The 18999-nt window shown below is 37.6% G+C and overlaps 1 protein-coding gene across 3 annotated transcripts in view; it reads right to left on the bottom strand.

The window, feature by feature from the left end:
* Positions 1-18999, bottom strand: part of SPG11 (SPG11 vesicle trafficking associated, spatacsin) — an 88689-nt gene that overhangs the window by 31134 nt on the left and 38556 nt on the right. For all 3 annotated transcript variants that reach the window (XR_014243525.1, XM_082388679.1, XM_082388678.1), the window contains exons 16-27: positions 18325-18528; positions 16891-16997; positions 14942-15087; positions 13241-13402; positions 10836-10902; positions 6485-6650; positions 5151-5356; positions 4452-4560; positions 3365-3524; positions 2719-2991; positions 1883-2083; positions 1009-1116 (exon numbers count right to left, since the gene is read on the bottom strand). Coding sequence is in view for 2 of the 3 variants with exons in the window: in XM_082388679.1 (XP_082244805.1) it covers positions 1009-1116; positions 1883-2083; positions 2719-2991; positions 3365-3524; positions 4452-4560; positions 5151-5356; positions 6485-6650; positions 10836-10902; positions 13241-13402; positions 14942-15087; positions 16891-16997; positions 18325-18528 (1909 nt within the window). In the remaining variant the exon portion in view is untranslated. The remainder of the gene's footprint in view (positions 1-1008; positions 1117-1882; positions 2084-2718; positions 2992-3364; positions 3525-4451; positions 4561-5150; positions 5357-6484; positions 6651-10835; positions 10903-13240; positions 13403-14941; positions 15088-16890; positions 16998-18324; positions 18529-18999) is intronic.

Raw genomic sequence — 18999 nt, forward strand, 5'->3', positions numbered from 1 at the left:
CTCCGCGGCATGTGGGATCTTCCCAGACCAGGGCCCAAACTCATGTCCCCTGCATTGGCAGGCAGATTCTCAACCACTGCACCACCAAGGAAGCCCCTGACAATTTTTAAATATAATTAAAAAAAAAAAAGAAGATACTGTATGGCTCTAGCCATGGAGAGTGACAGATGAAGGAAATGAATGTCCCTATTTTCTGTGATTTAGGAAATTCAGGCATATTTGAATAACTGATTCAGTATTTTCAAATAATAAAACTTTAAAATCTTCATTACAGTTAAGACGAATGTGATTGAGAGGAAAATCATATACACAAGGTCCACTGTGATGTATTTGTTGGGTAAAAGCAGTATATGGTTCTGTCTCATTTATCATAAAGCTTTTTTGGGATAGAGAGGGCAAAAGTGCTGAAACCCCAAGCAGGACTAAGGTGTATTTTCCTTTTTTACAGCTTCCTCTTTTTTCCATAGGGTTAATTAGCTCCACATGTTAATAGGTCTGAAACAAGCATCAGAATAGGTAAAGCCTGAAATTGACCATAAGGCTCAGCATCATTTGGACAGAGACCACAAGGAGTGTTGATGGAAAAAACCATTATTTTCTGTCACAGTGAATAAAGCAGCATTAAACACCCTTCACTCTCAACGCTCTTGGAGTTATTTTGGATTGGCAAAACACGGCCCAGGTACCACCACACTCCTCTGTAGCATCCACAGTGGATACCATTATTCCCTTTCCCACTGAGCTTGGCTGCAGCATCAGGATACTGATCAGAGTTCATTAGCACACTGGATGAAACCTCTCTGTCATCCATGGCAATTGATGTGCTGTACGCAAGGTCACTGCAACCCCTGTCCTGCCTCTCCATCTCTGGAACAATACAGATGATTCAGTTTGCATTATGCCACGTAACAGCTATTCAACTGCTGCCCTATCCTGACTACGCGCAGACAAGAGGCCACTTGAGCCAATTTCAGATCAGCGAGAAAGAGCACTATAATTCCAACTTACAGTTTCAAGGCTCTTCTGGAACTCCCGAAGTTTAGCTTCGGCTTCCTCATAATTCTTGAAGAACATACACAGTTCATACATCTCCATCATGAATAGTAATGGGGACTCCTTTGAGGAAGAGTTTGAATAAAGTTAAAAATCCTGAAACTTAATCAATACTATATTCTCAATGAGTAATGCCAATATAAGAGAGGTTAAAGTAAAAAACAAAACAAAACTATTAATAACAGCTTTGTAGTAGAAGGAAATCATATATATTAAAAAGAAAGGAAATTAAATTTATATTTCCTTTTGGAATAAAGATACTCAGGCCAGGTACACCTACTCAACAGTCCATACTCCAGTCTATACTTGGTCCACTACACGAGCAGGAGATATTCCATTAGACGCTGCTAAGACATCTCTACATACACTCCTGGTTAATGGGCTCCACTGATCTGTTAACCTACTGCTTGTTTGTGGCATTAATCCATAGATTTCCATCACTTCAGTGGGAGCTTTTTGGTCAGAGGATAGGAGTTTTAGAATTAGAGATTATGGATCTGAACCATAAGTAAACCACTTACTAAAGTACTTTGAGACCCTGGGCATGTTACTTAAGTTCGGTGAGCCTTGGTATATCACTCTGAGGATAAAATGAGGATAATATCACTTCATAACATTCTTCTAAAATATTACTTTATATAGGATTATTGTTAGAATTGACTAAAATAATATATATAAAGCACTTTGCTAAATAAATGATAGTTCTAATATCGTTATCTGTTGTTGGCTTAAAAAAAAAAATCCCAGAGATAGGAATAATTTTAAAAGCCAACGGGGGATATTCTGAAGTAACCCTTTTAAACTGAGGAAAGAAATGAACTAACACTACCTTAAAGAAAAGCTGGAAACCTCTGATGAGAGTTTTGCTCTTCTGCCGTGTTAATAATGTCCTCCAGATGACTGAGAGGTCCTCAAGGTCCCAGGTATGGCCCTCCAGTGAGTCCTGAATGTGTCCCATTGCTTCAGCTGCAACACTGTGCTCCACAGAAGTGATGATCCAAACACAGAGGCAAGGAATAGCACTGGCGTCCTGCCAGTGGATAAGAACTTTTCAAAATAAGATAATGACTGCACATGGATTACTTGACTGCAGAAGCTTCCAGCAATGCTACAACTACAGATGGATATTTCCTGTTTAGAACAAGTCACCTCACTAAATTGGTTAAAATGACTTGAAAATCCTTCAAACATGAAACAAATTCTAATGAACAACCAAGGGACTGTTATAAACTGTCCTGCAGAGTATAGTAGGTCAAAAGGCCAAGAAACCGAGGGGATATATGTGGAGGTCAGGAAAGTACTAAGTATAGGAAAACAAGACTGTCCTCTACAGAACTGCTGATCAAGGGACTGTTCGGAGCATCCCTCCTTCCCTGCTCAAGACACAGAGGTGGTCGGTCCACCAAAGCATCCTTCTCTATGACTGCCAACCGGAAGCCAAGGCTCTGATCACTTAAGTTACTGAACATTAAGGCACAAGGAAATGCACTAGATGGCCTGAAGCCTAAGCTGGGGAAGCACAAAAAGTGGCAGTGACCTTGGAAACACATGCTAGGGCCTCATTGTCATCACCTCACATCCTCCCTGATTATCAGCCTTCCCTGTCTCTTCCCACTTTTTCTACTGCCCTCTGAGTCCCTAATGTAGGCTTCTCAAGATTCTCACCTGGACACACGAGGCCAGGACACTAAGGATCGGGGCCTGTTGTTTCACTGCTTCTGCCAGGAGCCAGCACCAGGAGTTTGGCACCTCTGAGCACTGAAGCAGAATTTCAAAGAAATCAGTCATCTCTACTTCGTTTCTTTGGAGTTCCTGCGGGGACTTGTTGCAGACTTGATCACTGTCCATTCTAGACTTGGACACTGAGGGCAAGTTCTCAAAAGCCAGTCTTAAGTGGTCTTGAAGAACAGGGCTGAAATACTGGAGAAGAGATTTCACCTAGAAAACATATTAGATGAGTGATGATCAAAAAAGACAACCAACTTCCAATTTCAGCTGGAGCTGAAAATGCTGGAGAAAAGCATAGGCAAAGTTCTTTCTCACCCTGAACTGCATCAGAGGTGACCATATAATTTTACATAGTTGTTGTGTTTGAGTGAGTTTCCATATTCAATCTGGAGTCACAAAAACTCTTCCTTCAGCTCTTTAGTAGTAATGACTAGTCCTCTGAAGCCAACCCACTGGAATCTTAGTAAAAATAATAGTATCATAGCAAACAAAAGCCTAGGTATACACAACAGAAAGAACACTGTCTTCTGAGAAGTGTTCCAATTTCCGCTTCTTGAATAACTGGCAACAATCGGTGGCTTACCTCCTCTGGGTGGTAATTATGGAGTTGGCTGTGAATAATAAACTGTAACCAATCATTTGCTTTGGCACATTCTCTAAGGTAAGATGTGCTCAGTTTCAGATTGTGGAGCCTGCAGAATTGTACCACTAATGCCCACTGGCTGCTGGATTCACTGGATAACCTATAATTGGGAGTGGGGGTGGGGGGTTAAGAGGAAAAAAACTTGTTAAAATATAGTTTTAAACTGGAAACTTAGTAAAAAATAAACTACAGTATATTCTCTAAAAAGCCTTTCAACAAATACCAAATATTTATTAGACTGCTTTGGAAAAAAAAAAGGACTCTTTCACCCATAACATACAATAATTTTCTTAGCATACTGGCAAAATTTATTCCTCATTTTATCGACCAAGTATCTATCAAACAGCTATGCACCATCGTTAGGAGAACTGAGAAAAATAGTCACTCAGAAATTGTCTGAGTGCTTAATTCTCTTGCATGATTCACTTTAGAGTATCAGAGCCCTGACAGGTGCCTGGGCTTCCTTGCTAAGGGGAGGGTACCTGCTGAGAAGGAAACTGTTGAGAACAGTCAGTGACAGGAGGTACATGAGAATGGTGCATTCCCAGGGTCGGGGTAGCTGGGTCAGCCACAGCGGATAATAGCACAGAGGAAAGATGACATCAATGTATAAGGAGAGGGGCTTTCGTGGACAGATGGTCACCTCACCTTCCATTATCAACTGACATATATTAGCAAGAAAAAAATCAAGGACATCACTTAGAGTCAAATTTTGTGAGATCTATCCCGCTCCTTCTGAAATGATTTCAACATGTAACACTTAAGAGACTTCTCAGACCAGCAGCACAGTGGAGGAGACAAAGCTCTTCTCCACCTCTTGGAAACTCTATCTGTAAAGAGGGAATCATTATCTTCACCCTCCTTTTACTGATGGCAAGATGCAATTGAAATCTGTTATGTGCTCGATGAGTAAGAAGATAAGGTCTAGGGGGACTGGTGAAAACATGTGTTGGAAAAAAGACTAGGCAAACACAGATTGGAACAATAAAGCTTGCTAGAAAAGAGGCTGGGATCACAGCTCACAAACCTCTTTATTTCCTGCTGCTGAATGCTGTCCCATATACCTTCTTCTACGAGAACAAGCAATTCTTCTATGGTTGACTTTTCACCCATAGCCAGTTTAGATAGTTTTTCAGCTATAAGAAATATAAACAACAAAATATGGTCAAGAGGGCTTCCCTGGTGGCGCAGTGGTTGAGAATCTGCCTGCCAGATGCAGGGGACACGGGTTCGAGCCCTGGTCTGGGAAGATCCCACATGCCGCGGAGCAACTAGGCCCGTGAGCCACAACTACTGAGCCTGCGCGTCTGGAGCTTGTGCTCCGCAACGAGAGGCTGCGACTGTGAGAGGCCCGCACACCGCGATGAAGAGTGGCCCCCGCTCGCCGCAACTAGAGAAAGCCCTCGCACAGAAACGAAGACCCAACACAGCCAAAAATAAATAAATAAATAAATAGCATTCCCTTAAAAAAAAATATATATATATATATATATGGTCAAGAGAAAAGGTCAGGAACTAGGCAGTTCTGTTTGAAGAGTGTGGCCCAGAGAGACATTTCAGAAACCCATTAAAGTGCCCAATAATGTGAGATAAAGTGTAAAAAATTCTGCAGAAAAAGGATGAAACAGAAGATAACTGTTTCCTCCCTAACCACTCACAATTCAATGCCTTAGACCTATTTGTCCCTTGTCCTCTCAACAAAACAAATGACATAAAGGTGCTGTACCTAGAGACTCTCTGATAAAGTTGTACTGAGCATCTTCATTTCTACACGTGTAGCTCAAAATTATATTGGCCACTTTCATATCAACTCTGAGCTTGAGGCTGTCGAGGCCAAGCAGTTCTAAGAAACAAACACAGGCAGCTCCTATTGAAGGTATGTGGAAGGAGGAGAGCCCTAAAACATAGGCTTCATTGCCTACTTGCTGGATCCTGAAAAAGAAAGGAATCAAAATCACATGAGCATGTGAAAATTTTTTCTCACCAGGAAAAGCGTATTGAATTACATCAGTGATACTTGGAGCGTCAGACGCATGCGATTTTTGACTTCCTCCCCCTTCCCTTTTTCACCCCTTGTGTACATCCATTTAGGTTCTTGGTAGCTTTTAGTCACCTTCCGGCTCCATAGCCCCCTATTCCCTTGTATTTTACCTTCTCCTAAAACGCCTACTCATAGTCCAAATTATTTTTGCTTCCAACTTTATTCAGGGAACATGGAATAGAACTTATGAAAGACTACCAACTTATGATCTTATTGTGAGTATGTACACGAACTATCAAGAAAATTAATGCCACCTAAAATTTGACATCATAAAGCACATACATTTTAAATGACTCATATATGTACTTTTACATGAACAGGAAAATTTCGAGGACCATGTTTATATACTATGTAGAATGAAGATGAGAGAATGAGGGACTTTTCTCTTTCATTTTTCACCCTTCTGACCTACTTAAATATTTTAACATAAAGATGCATTACTTTGTTAACTATAAAACAATAAATCTGTATTTAGCTGCTGATTATATCAAATACTCCTCCCAATTCTGTGCTTTATAAAAGTGAATTATAAAAGACCAAGATCTTAAATACAGAATTCACATCTCACTATAGAATTCCCTCTTTATAATAAGCGCTAACATTTGGCAAGCTCCTGGATCATTATTTTAAAACATGGTTTTCAGATATATTTATTATCTTATTTAAAATATATTTTAATCTTTTTTCCCTGGCGGTCCAGTGGTTAGGACTCCATGCTTCTACTGCAGGGAGCATGGGTTCAATCCCTGGTGGGGGAACTAAGATCCCGCAAACTGCATGGCGCGGGCCAAAATACAAACAAACAAACAAAAAACACAAAAGACAAGCTAAATGCCAAAAACCTGGGATATACAGAGAAGCACAAATGAAAAAATACATATATATATAATTCCCCAGTCAAATATAATTACTAACTGTGGTATGTTTCCAATAGGTTTTTTATATGCATTTATATGCATGTGTAAAAGTACACAGATATGCCTTTTATTAAGAGTGCAAATTATGTCTTAAATACTCACAGCTGCTTGGGGGTCTTGCTCTTGGTTAATTCCTGAACCAGAAAAGTACCAAACGCAAATGATGGTCGTCCATGATGTAAATAATAAGCAAAATTCAGACGTTCTACCATAGCATATTTATTAACCAGGTCAGGGCTAGAGAAATGTGGGAGCTGACTCGCTGCATCTGGGGGGAAAGTGAAGCAGTATTAATCCTCTGCACCTCACCGTGATTAATTTCAGATCTGCATGTGGAAAACTTTACTCTGCAATGGTAAAAGAAAACTGGTTGCTATAATCATTTTGTACCACTGTGTATCACTTTGAACCACCAAGATGTAATAATTTTAATGTGTGGAGGTAGCCCTCATTTTATACAAAAATGTGTACCTGAGAAGTTGCATAAAAACTTATAAACTATGCTTTTCCCCTACTGAACTTGTTATTTTAGATGCTTTAATTTTATATCTGATGATCCATTAAGTTCACAGTGGCAATAACCCTTTAACTACAATATCTCTGCTAATGATTTGCAAATGTAGCTTTTAAACTCATTCATGCAGCTCATTGCACAATGAAATCTCTTCGTCTCATATTTATATGAATCCTCTATTCACCAAGGCCAACTCACTGTACCTTTCTCCAACAAATACTTTGAGAACATCCTTTTCTCCATATTAATACCCTCCTAATAAACTTTTGTTATCACTACCTGTACTTTCTGATGTTGGATTCATAGAGCACCTTATTATCTACATCATGATACCATCTTTCCAAGACCAGCAGAGTAGTTCAAAGTTCCTCTGTGCCCACGAAAAAAGCAGAAAAAAATTTTTTTTGTCTTTTTAGAAAAATACGAAGTCAAAAGATATTTGGATGTAAAAAGTTGGTATGAAATAAAGTTAGGGCTTGATAGGAACAGTTAACTGCTTTTTAACCACTTACTACCTATTAAAAAAATGAGACAAAACAACATTTTGAACTGTTAACAGTGTATCTGCTCTTATTTCCAAAGTTCAAAGCTTATTTCTGAAATAAAGTTGTATCCCTCCCATGGAATTCCAAGGACGTTTTATATTGTAACTTAGCTCTTATTAAAAAAAACAGGACTTGAAGACTTTAGAGGAGTCTGTCGTCTTACAAAGCTATTACTTAAAAGTATACCTCCTTCGAGATTAAAAAACTGTCACACGCCTTATCTGTATTCTTTGTAAGATCAGAGTGACTCTGGTAACTTACAATTACATATAAAACCATTCATTCATTCAATATTTGCTGAATTCATATAAAGCTGAACAAACAAACTTGAGTTTTTATTCAAATAAGACCCTGATTAGTGGTTTGGTGGCTAGTATGGAGATTTTGTATAAGAGAAAATTCTACCTGAAGAGAAATTTTTCTCTGGCCTGCTGCAGAAGCCAAATCACCACGCAGGTGCCTTGTGGCCACTTTCAGTGGTAAAACCATATGATAAAAGAAGTCAACATTCTAATTAAATACAACTCTCCAATTTTAAAAATCCGTATTATGTCTTCATGATAATTGTTTCATTTAATTTGTGCTTTATTTCCTCAAATATGTTTTAAACTTCTAAAAATCAGGCAGGGAACATGCCTTCAACTTCCTCTGTGTACCCAGCAGAGAGCTCCATCTCCACCAGGGTCTCAGGACTCTGGCTAACTGATGGAGTTGGAGCCATTAGAACAGTACAGGGGATTCTGTCTACTCTCCAGTAACCTCACTGAGATTAGAATGAGTATTTTCACTTGAAAATGCAATAAGCACTACTTTATCCTGCACTGAACAAATATCGATTGAATATCTATTATAGGCCCGGCACTGCACTAGGCACTAGGTAAATTCAATATATTGAAATTTGAACTTATAAAAGTGACACACTAGAAAATGCACTTTTACATAAGTCAATAAATATTTACAGGGTATATATTATGTGAAAAGTACTAATTTGAAGCCTCCTTTAGAGTAATATAGGCAGAGGCACCACAGGTAATATGATATTAAAGGCTAATTCAAAATGAATAAGTAAAAAGAAAATAGAAAAAGCAGAGTTTAAGAACAGCACAAAAAAAAATCCGGGGAAGTTTTATGGTCTAGAGAGGATGGCAGTGTGTGTGCATCTGGTGCTTACCACGTGTCAGGAACTGCAAGAGCTTTTTAGATGCCTTGTCTCCTTTCATTCTCATGTAACATGTGAGGTGGACACTGTCACTTACCTTATTTTATAGAAAACTGAAGAGAAGTTAAATCAGTTGCCCAAGGTCATACAGCTATTACATGGTAGAGCCAGGATTTGTCTAATGCCAATACCTATGCTCTTAACCTTTATAATACTATAGTGCAAGTGAACAAGGATTTTTGGAAAGGGAGAAATTTAAGCAGGTCTATATTACATTCCCCAGCAAGTAAAGCACTAGTGACCTCATACAATGACTTTTAACTCACAGTATGTTTTCAATTCAGCTTCCTAGAAAATGTTTTCCATCAAAACTACCATGAGGTATCACCTTACTATGGTCAGAATGGCCATCATAAAAAGTCTAAAAATAATAAATGCTGGAGAGGGTGTGGAGAAAAAGGAACCCTTCTACACTGTTGGGGAGAATGTAAATTGGTACAGCCACTATGGAAAACAGTATGGAGGTTCCTTAAAAAACTAAAAGTAGAGCTACTATATGATCCAGCAATCCCACTCCTGGGCATATATCCAGAGAAAGCCATAATTCGAAACGATACATGCACCCCAATGGTCACTGCAGCACTATTTACAATAGCCAGGACATGGAAGCAACCTAAATGTCCATCAACAGAGGATTGGATAAAGAAGATGTGGTACATATATATATAATGGAATATTACTCAGCCATAAAAAAGAATGAAATAATGCCATTTGCAGCAACATGGATGGACCCAGAGATTGTCATACTGAGTGAAATAAGTCAGACAGAGAAAAACGAATATCATATGATATTGCTTATATGTGGAATCTTAAAAAAAGGGCATAAATGAACTTATCTACAAAACAGAAACCGAGTTACAGATGTAGAAAACAAACTTATGGTTACCAGGGGGTAATTGGCAGGGGAGGGTGGGGAGGGATAAACTGGAAGATTGGGATTGACATATACACACTACTATATATAAAACAGATAACTAAGAAGGACCTACTGTATAGCACAGGGAACTCCACTCAATACTCTGTAATGGCCTATATGGGAAAAGAATCTAAGAAAGAGTGGATATATGTATAAAAGATTTACTTTGCTGTACACCCGAAACTAACACAACATTGTAAATCAACTATACCACAAATTAAAAAAAAAAAAAAAAAAGGCCGGGTGGAGGGTACATTGCTGTTCATTTTATTATTTTTACCATACATTTACATTATATACACTCTTCTATATATGTTTCAGAATGTAAAAGCCAACCTAAGGAAGGGCATCATATATCCAGTGAGAGCTTTGTGTGTTTTTTTTTTTATATCCTCCATAGCTGATTCAACATAGAGAGTGTCTTGATATTATTTATGAGAATAAAGGATAAATATAAGTGGGAAAAAAAAAAAAAGATCCAGCAATCCCACTCCTGGGCATATATCCAGAGAAAACTATAATCAGAAAAGATACAAGCACCCCAAAGTTCACTGCAGCACTATTTACAATAGCCAAGACATAGAAGCAACCTAGATGTCCATCAGCAGATAAATGAATAAAGAAGATGTGAGATAGATAGATAGAGATATATATATATATATATATATATATATATATATAATTATACTGAGCCATAAAAAAGAAATAATGCCATCTGCAGCAACAGGGATGGACCTAGAGATTATCATACTAAGTGAAATAAGTCAAAGACAAATATCATATGATATAGCTTATATGTGGAATCTAAATAAATGATACAAATGAACTTATTTACAGAACAGAAAGAGACTCACAGACACAGAAGACAAACATGGTTATCAAAGGGGAAAGGGTGGGGAAGGATAAGTTAGGAGGTTGGGATTAACATATACATACTATTATATATAAAACGGATAACCAACAATGACCTACTGTATAGCACAGGGCACTATATTCAATATTTTGTAATAACCTATAAGGGAAAAGAATCAGAGAAAGAATATATATACAACTGAATCACTGTGCTGTACACCTGAAACTAACACAATACTATAAATCAACGATACTTCAATTAAAAAAAAAGAAAATGTTTTCCAGTGGAATGTGCCTTTATTTTTAAAATAGAAAGCAGGGGGGAAACTAGGTTGGCTTTACATAAATGAACTTCTGTCAACACTGCTGAAATGCTTCTAAAGCAAGAAGAATCCATAATGACTTACCTCCTATAGTCAGTGTGTTGGCAGACTGCCAGCCAAACAATCTGCTAGGATCAAAGGGCAATAATGACTGAAAAAGGGGAAAAGTCAAATCAGAGTTAAAAGTTAATTGATTCTAAAGCGAAGTAAACAAAACCATATGAAAGAGCTTCACAGGCAGTCTGCTTCCCTTCTTCAGGGCAATTAAAAACTTTTATCTTTCTAGACATAAATTCTTTGAACACAGAGCATATGAGACATTTTTCTACTTTAATAAAAATAGAACTGGCTATGTTCCTTTTAAAGACTCTCCGCACTTCAAACTGTGTCTGCAAAATATACTCTCTTTTGGTAGAACCAGCATCAATTATAATGTAAAAATGGGCTTTAGAAGTCCTTTGGAATCAAAAGGCAAGAGGACTAAGAGGCAAGAAAATGTTACCACGTAAATACAACAAGGTGTGCTGAGGCAGGTCAGGAAAGAGTGAGACAACTAGATCAAGGGTTAAAGGAATGTGATGACCAAACCATCAATAACAACAGCAAAGAAAAAACAGCCGACTAAGATCAGGACAGTCAGAAAAGGTTTGAGAGCAAGGAGCGCTGGCTGTTTTGAAATCTGTAGGCCAAAGGTTTAGCAAAGACAGTAAGTAGATGGTGGGAGGGATATAGGAGATGACAGAACTCTTAGGCCAAGATCTGGATGGCTAAGAAAAGAGCAGCTTTAATTTTATTTATGTATTTATGTATGCATGTATGTATGTATTTACTTATTTATTCTTAGTTCCCAGACCAGGGATTGAACCTGGGCCATGGCAGTGAAAGTGCCAAGTCCTAACCACTGGACAGCCATGGAATTCCAAAGCAGCTTTAATTTTAAATTAAGGGAGACTCTTGTGGTCTATTAAGGAAGGAATACTTTGCCTAAAATAACAGGACTAAAAAATTGCATCAGTCAACCTGAAAACAGAACAAAGAACAACCTGAAACCGCTTATGTTTTAGGCTGATTGAATCCACTTTAGGTAGTAAAACTATGTTTTTATATAATCTACTTATATCTAGTTTATATACCAATGTTACTCAAAGTGCTGGTCTGCAATGAGATAAGAAGCTTGTGATAAATATAAATCTAGCTTACTGCTTCCTTCTTTGAGAAAGTCTTGCTACATAAAAACAAAACAAAACAAAACAAAACAAAACCAAAAAACCCAACTCTGCTGACACATACCAGCAACAAGCAGTTCACGGACTGGCACCTGCCTGGGGACCACATTTTTAAGTAGCACCAGTCTGTACCCTAAAAAGTTTTCACATTAGAGTAAGAGAGGTTTTGTACCTTTATAGGATTATAGAGTTTAGATTGAACTGAAGACACTATAGGAATATTTGTACCCAGGAAAAAAAGCAAAAGCCTTTTGAAATGAGAAATGAGCAAAAGAAGGTGTCCTTAATTGAGGATCCCTGGATAGGTTTCAGGGAATCTGTGAATTCCTCTGAAATATAAGCAAAATTATGTGCAACTTTTCTGGGTAGAGAGTTCACAGCTCTCTAACATTTTTTTTTAAAAATTTATTGTTTTTGGCTGCATCAGGTCTTGGTTGCGGCACATGGGCTCTCTAGTTGTGGCACGTGGGCTTCTCTCTACTTGAGGCGCACGGGCTCTGTAGTTGCGTCACATGGGCTTAGCTGACCGTGCGGCACGTGGGAATCTTAGTTCCCTGACCAGGGATCAAACCCGTATCTCCTGCATTGGAAGGCAGATTCTTAACCACTGGACCACCAGGGAAATCTCTCACATTCTTAAAGAGGTCTTTGTCCTAAAGGTGACTTAAATAAACAAACAGCCCTATTCACTGAGAAGAGACAGAAATTATCCGTGGTAGAATGAAGCAGCTTTCAACGAAAGTAGCAGACAAGTATGCTGGCCAACTATCTGTCTGCTCTCAGATCCATTTCTACCTTTCCCACGTTCTGCCCTGAATTGCAGAGAACTGCATTTCCCAAACTCACTTGCCCTCTGGCTACCAGACAGGTTTAGCCATGAGAGACAACATGGGAGATTAAAGGTGGGAAGAGGGGAGAAACCAAGATATTTTCCCCTTCTTTGTTTTCTAGGGCATCTCCTGCACGGTTCCAGCCCTACCCTCTCGTCCCAGCTCCCAGTAGGTAGCCCGGTTGTGAGTTTAGCTCCCAGAGAGGCTCCAGCTGTTGGGTTCAGACACCACCACTTTCTTGCAGCCTTAGGGGGTGTTGACTGCTTCCTTCTTTGTTAATTTTTGGGTTGTCTCATCATCACACGTTTGGTTTCTCCATTTTGCTATCATTCTGTGTAAGTAATTCCTTATATTAAATGGCTTCCATTTGGAAGACCCACAGTGGTTCCTGTTTTCCTGGCTGAACGCTGACTGATACTCCTAAATACTGTACCTGAATCAGGTGGTAGAGTGTAATATCTGGTGGCAGGACACTAGGGGCAGTGTACTGTGGGAAGAGAGCAGTTTTAAGCTTGGGGTAAGGAGTTAATGCCATCTTCAGTAGCTGGGGATCTACTTTCTTCACACAGTTCTCATTTTCTTCATTCTGAACAACCTAAATAAAAAGATAACATGGTATAGAATAATGTTTTTCTCTTCTCCAAATTTAAGTCCTTTTTTCTTTTTTTTTTTTATGTTAAATTTACAAAGACTCTACTGAGTCAGTTGTTGTTTTTTGTTTTTGTTTTTTTTTTTTAATTTATTTATGGCTGTGTTGGGTCTCCGTTTCTGTGCGAGGGCTTTCTCTAGTTGCGGCAAGTGGGGGCCACTCTTCATTGCGGTGCGCGGGCCTCTCATTATTGTGGCCTCCCTTGTTGCGGAGCACAGGCTCCAGACGCGCAGGCTCAGTAATTGTGGCTCACGGGCCTAGTTGCTCCGTGGCATGTGGGATCTTCCCAGATCAGGGCTCGAACCCGTGTCCCCTGCATTGGCAGGCAGATTCTCAACCACTGCGCCACCAGGGAAGCCCTAAGTCCTTTTTTCATAAGTAGCCTGTGAAACAAGATTAGCTTGATATAATAGGTGGTAGTGAAAACAGCACTGGACAAGGGGTCAGTAGCCAACAGTCTAGTTCTGGTTCTAAGACAAACAAGCTGTATGACCTTGGGCTAGATATTTAATATCAGGCAGGCTTCAGTTTCCTCATCTACAGAATTAGAAAGTTCAGCTAGATCAGTGGTTTTCAAACTGCATAAGGAAAAGCTGTTTGAAAAAAGGCTCTGCTACTACAATATTTTAAAATTTTAGATATTAAATAGTAAATATTTTACAAGAAAAAAACCTATTAGACTAGATGACTCTTAGGTCCTTTCCTCTCAGGTCTCAAGTTATTCTGACTGATTTCTGACAGGTGATCAAAAACAGAAGAATAAATAACCATGAAGTTAAGGTATACTGAAACAATCTAAAAGAGGTGGTATTAAATTAAGCTAGCATCAGTAACAAATTTTTGCAGATTAGATGTTTAACAGCATTCTTAAGTTCCCTCTAATCAGCCACACTATACTTTCAAAAAAGCAGAGATGGGCAACTTTTCACTGGATTCCTCAAAAGAGTTTTTAAGGGTAGCTAAAAATTATGATTTCCTTTTTAACTCTCAAAGAGGTCAAATAACAGAGAATAATTCCCAAGTCACAGGTTTAAAGTATACTTACTCCAAGGAGCAATTAGATCTTGATTCTATCCTGAAAACAAACCTGGAGTATTAGAGAACAAATAAACGGGAAAAAAATCGCTATACAACATTCAGTCGCCCCTTGGTATCCACAGGGGATTGGTTCCAAGATCCCCAAAGATGCCAAAATCCGAGGATGTTCAAGTCCCTCATATAAATACTGTAGTACAGTCAGCCTTCCATATCTGTGGATGCAGAACCCCCGAATATGGAGGGCTGACTATAGCAGTCTCCTTTCAACTTGAGAGGATATGATATAAAGTTTAAAAATTCACCCTGGTTTTATGCTCTTTAATCTAATGAAATACTTGTAAGTGGTCATATTTTAATATCAACTGAGATCTAGAAAATCCACCGATATTTCTGCTAAATTTAAAATCAGTCCTATTTTGCCATAACAGGTAGAAGTGCTATCCATACCTGGCTGACGCCCCCAGGGGCATACATTGTGGTAGCAAGGGCCAGGAGAGTATGTCCTTCCAATAGCATACTGCTTACACTGGCCTGGTTGCTGGGAATAAGTATCTGAGCATTTGCAAGGCTAGCCTGGAAGATCAGTTTGGGATCTGAAAAATAAGAGAGTACATTTTTCTCCTTGAGAGAGAGAAATACTAAACTAAGGATTACATAATTCTGAGAAAGAAAATTAATTTTTAACTCTATCCACAGTAAGAAGGATTTTCTAAGTTTAAGAGCAATGGGAAAACGTCACAAAGGGAAAAAAAGAAAGATTTGTCCACATAAAAATAAAAACTTCCATTCAAACAAAGAAAATTGAAAGGTAGTAATGAACAAGGGAAAAAATCAACAAGATGACAACCTAACAATTAATGCCTTCAACAAAGAGCTCATATCAATACAAAAGCCCAAAATACTGACTGTAACAGATAAATGGACAAAAGAAATAATCATTTTACAAACAAGGAAATATAAATGTCTGACACATAAAATTATATAATTCATTAGCAATAAAGAAATGCAAATTAAAATAGTAATTAGATGCCATACATCACCTATCAAATCAGCAATGATTTTTGAAAATATTCATCCTCAAGCACAGAGCTGGTCAGCGTGCATAGAAGCTGGGACTTACAGAAAAGAATGGTATAACCCTCCTGGAAAGCAATCTAGCCTTATATCAAGAACCTTCAAAATGCATATAACCCCAGACCCAGGAATTTTATATCCAGGAACCCATCTGTACTAAGGAAATAATCTGAAACAAGCACAAAAATTTTAAGTTCAAATATACTCGATTATTATTTATAATAGGAAAAATTGAAAACAGCCTTAATGTCAAAAAATGAGAGGATAGTAAATTAAATAAGACTATTTCTATACAATGAAATATTATGTAGACATAAAATGGTCACTGTCTCTAAGAACATAGGAAAATTCTTATGTTATAATTACTATATGAAAAAACACAATATACAAATACATAGATGTTTCTGGTTATATCCCTAGCACTTACAGACTGTCACAAGGTAGGGGATAAATAAATATTTGTTGGATGAATGAAATACAATACTGACTAGGTTTAAAAAAAGTATAGAGAAAATAACCAGAACAAAATATATTAAAATATATCAAGAGTTCCCTATGGATAGTTATCTTCCTGTTCACTTAGGCTATCTACCTATTGAGGTGTTATCTTGATAGTTGTCTGTGGCTTCCTTTTTTATTATTATTATTTTTTAACAATGAAACATGTTACTTTATGATCACCAGAAAAATAAAACAAAACCAAAAAAACCTCAACCCACATTATGAAAAAAATTATTCATTAGGAAAGAAACCGGGCATTACATAAAAGTGAAAGATTGGCTGTTGACATTCCTTGCCTATGTTGCGGCTTGGCCTGTCCCCTTTCCTGACCCTCTAGAATAACACCCACTAAGCCCTCAGGGGTCATAGGGTTTTTCTACCTGATTATAACCAGAGCAAGGCTCTCCATCACTGGCTCCACTAGAGAAGACACAACAATCCCACATATACTATGGATTTCTTTTCACTCCAATTGGAGTTCCTTACTAAAAGATTCAGGGCAGCCATTTGGAAGACAGACCACCTCCTCATGGAAACAGGCTGTCAGTCTACCAAACAGCAGGAACCTGTGATGAACTGGTAGGATAAGAGATGACCAGCATAACCACACATGCTATCTGCTCCGAGTCTGGTTTTCTTCACTGTCAAGAGGCTAACATTTTTGGTCTTTTGCTTTTTAAATAAAGCTTGAGTCTAGATTATGGTCAAATATTTGTCTACAGCTAGACAGTTTATTCAAAGAGTTCGCAATTTAAATTCCATTCAACAGACCAGTTATTTATCCAAAGCAAGTTTTGTTACTTAATACAATACACCCATACCTGTTAAATTACTGGAAACTTGTCGACACTGAACTAAAAATTCAAACCAAGGGTGAGCTTCATGTAATTCTTTTTTTTCCAAAAAGGGACAATTTGGAGGACTAAGTCTGTATATAAAACAAACAAACAAAAAAACTATCTGATTAACACAGAGGATAAGACAGACAATTACAACCATGTTTGCTCAGGTGATAACTAGCATTAAAAAAAAAAGAACTTTGTAATTAAAAAGTAAATATAACACAATATAATCCCAGTCTTGTGTTGTGTTTTACATATGCCTTATGATCTGGAAATAGAGAACTTTAGAGACAGGGATAATATCACTTAAAATGTATTTCCTACCATGATGAAATTTTACCAACTCTGTATAAGATTACCAGATATCCTTTGCACTTGAAGATACGTTGTATTGTTTTTTGTTTTTTTTTTTTAACAACAAAAGCTCTTTAGCTTTTTCAAACTTAAGAGGTTTTTGAAAACCTTTACATAACTACAAGAGAAGCTGGGACTAAGCAGTTAAGGCTCATAACAGGTCCTCTAAAAATACAGCTTTTAAACTTCCACTTGCCAGTAGCTTTGAGGAAAACATTTCTGTGTTCAAGTAAGTCTTAACGATATGAACAAGAAATACACCCTTTGCTTGACTTCCTAGTCTTCACTACACAAAATAAAATAAAAATGTTCTCATTAGCACATGAATGTGGGTTCTGGAATCAAACATAAGTATAATTAAATCTAGCTTTATCAATTACTAGCTGCACGCCTTAAATAGGGCACTTAGTCTCTTTCAAAGCTTCAGTTTCCTCATCTGTGAAATGGAGGTGTAAGTAACCACCTCACAGGGTTTTCTGAAGATTAAAAGAGATAATGCATGTAAAGTACTAAGGCTAGTGTCAAGAACACTGTAAGCACTCATATGTTAGAGACTACTACTATTTTTATTATTACTGACCCAATAGCAATTAACATTGGCCACAGATACGATTGTGCAGGTTGACCTTAGACATCAATATATATTGATGTCTATCTAACTATAAACTTTAGAGCATTTCTAAGATACCTTGCAGTGGCAATGAATTTAAAGTTTTTAACATTTGCTTGGTAATGAAAATGTCAAAGAAGTCCAAGTTAACCTTTAGAATCCTCCCTCTTTTAAACTTGTAAAGCATTTCTTTCTAATTTCTAGTTATTTAAAAGGTTAACAGAGATGTTACAGAATTAACATCACCAAAAAACATATAATAAGCATTTAGTTGAATGCAGTATTGAACTAAGAGATGTACCAAATGTTAGAGTGGGAGGCACTACTTCAAATAGATCAGTATTCCTCACGACAATGCTTAACATTTTCCTAAAAGTCACATTCAGAAGTAGTATGGAAAGAGGGAACGTGAAGGCCTGCTCAAGGACAAGTTAATTCTTAGTACTCACTTGTAATAGTCAAGAAAGACATAAAGAAGATACTGCAGACTGTGTTCCAAACAATAGAGAATGAAGTGAGAATGGAAATCCCAACCATCTTTGGACCTATAGTTTTGAACAGGGAGGGTATCTTGCATCACGCCCCCAATACGGTTCAGTCTTTTGAGAAAGAGTTCAAAGTCTTCTAGTTCAGATGTAATAAAAATTCCATTCCTATTGGGCAGGTTTAAATAAAAGACGGCAAGTTAAAAAGTTGCTTTATTCAGAGCAGACCAAATCATTTCCATTGTTAAGTAGTCTCAACTAGTTAAAAGTAAGTATTTACAAATTAATACTTAACAATTCTTACCCCATAAATATGTTCTGACACACATATTTTGCTAGCTTCCAATAAAGGTTTCTGCACCACTGCAGTATTTTAAGGTAGTAATGACAGTCTCGAGTTATATTAAATATTTCAAAAACCTAAACTAAGCTACCTCCATTACTTTGTTTTTACTGAAACTGTACAACCCAGTGTGGCAACAGTGGTTAACTCTTGAAGCTAGATGCTTTACACACTGAGGAATTCACCAAAATATCCAAACAAAATCATTAAGAAATTAAAGCAGAATAATTTAAATAGACCAACAATTAAAGAACAGAAATTTGCATTTAAATATTTTTTATAAGTTTACTGATAAA

Source organism: Balaenoptera borealis (assembly GCF_965194805.1).
Source record: "Balaenoptera borealis genome assembly, chromosome: 3".
Classification (NCBI taxonomy): domain Eukaryota; kingdom Metazoa; phylum Chordata; class Mammalia; order Artiodactyla; family Balaenopteridae; genus Balaenoptera; species Balaenoptera borealis.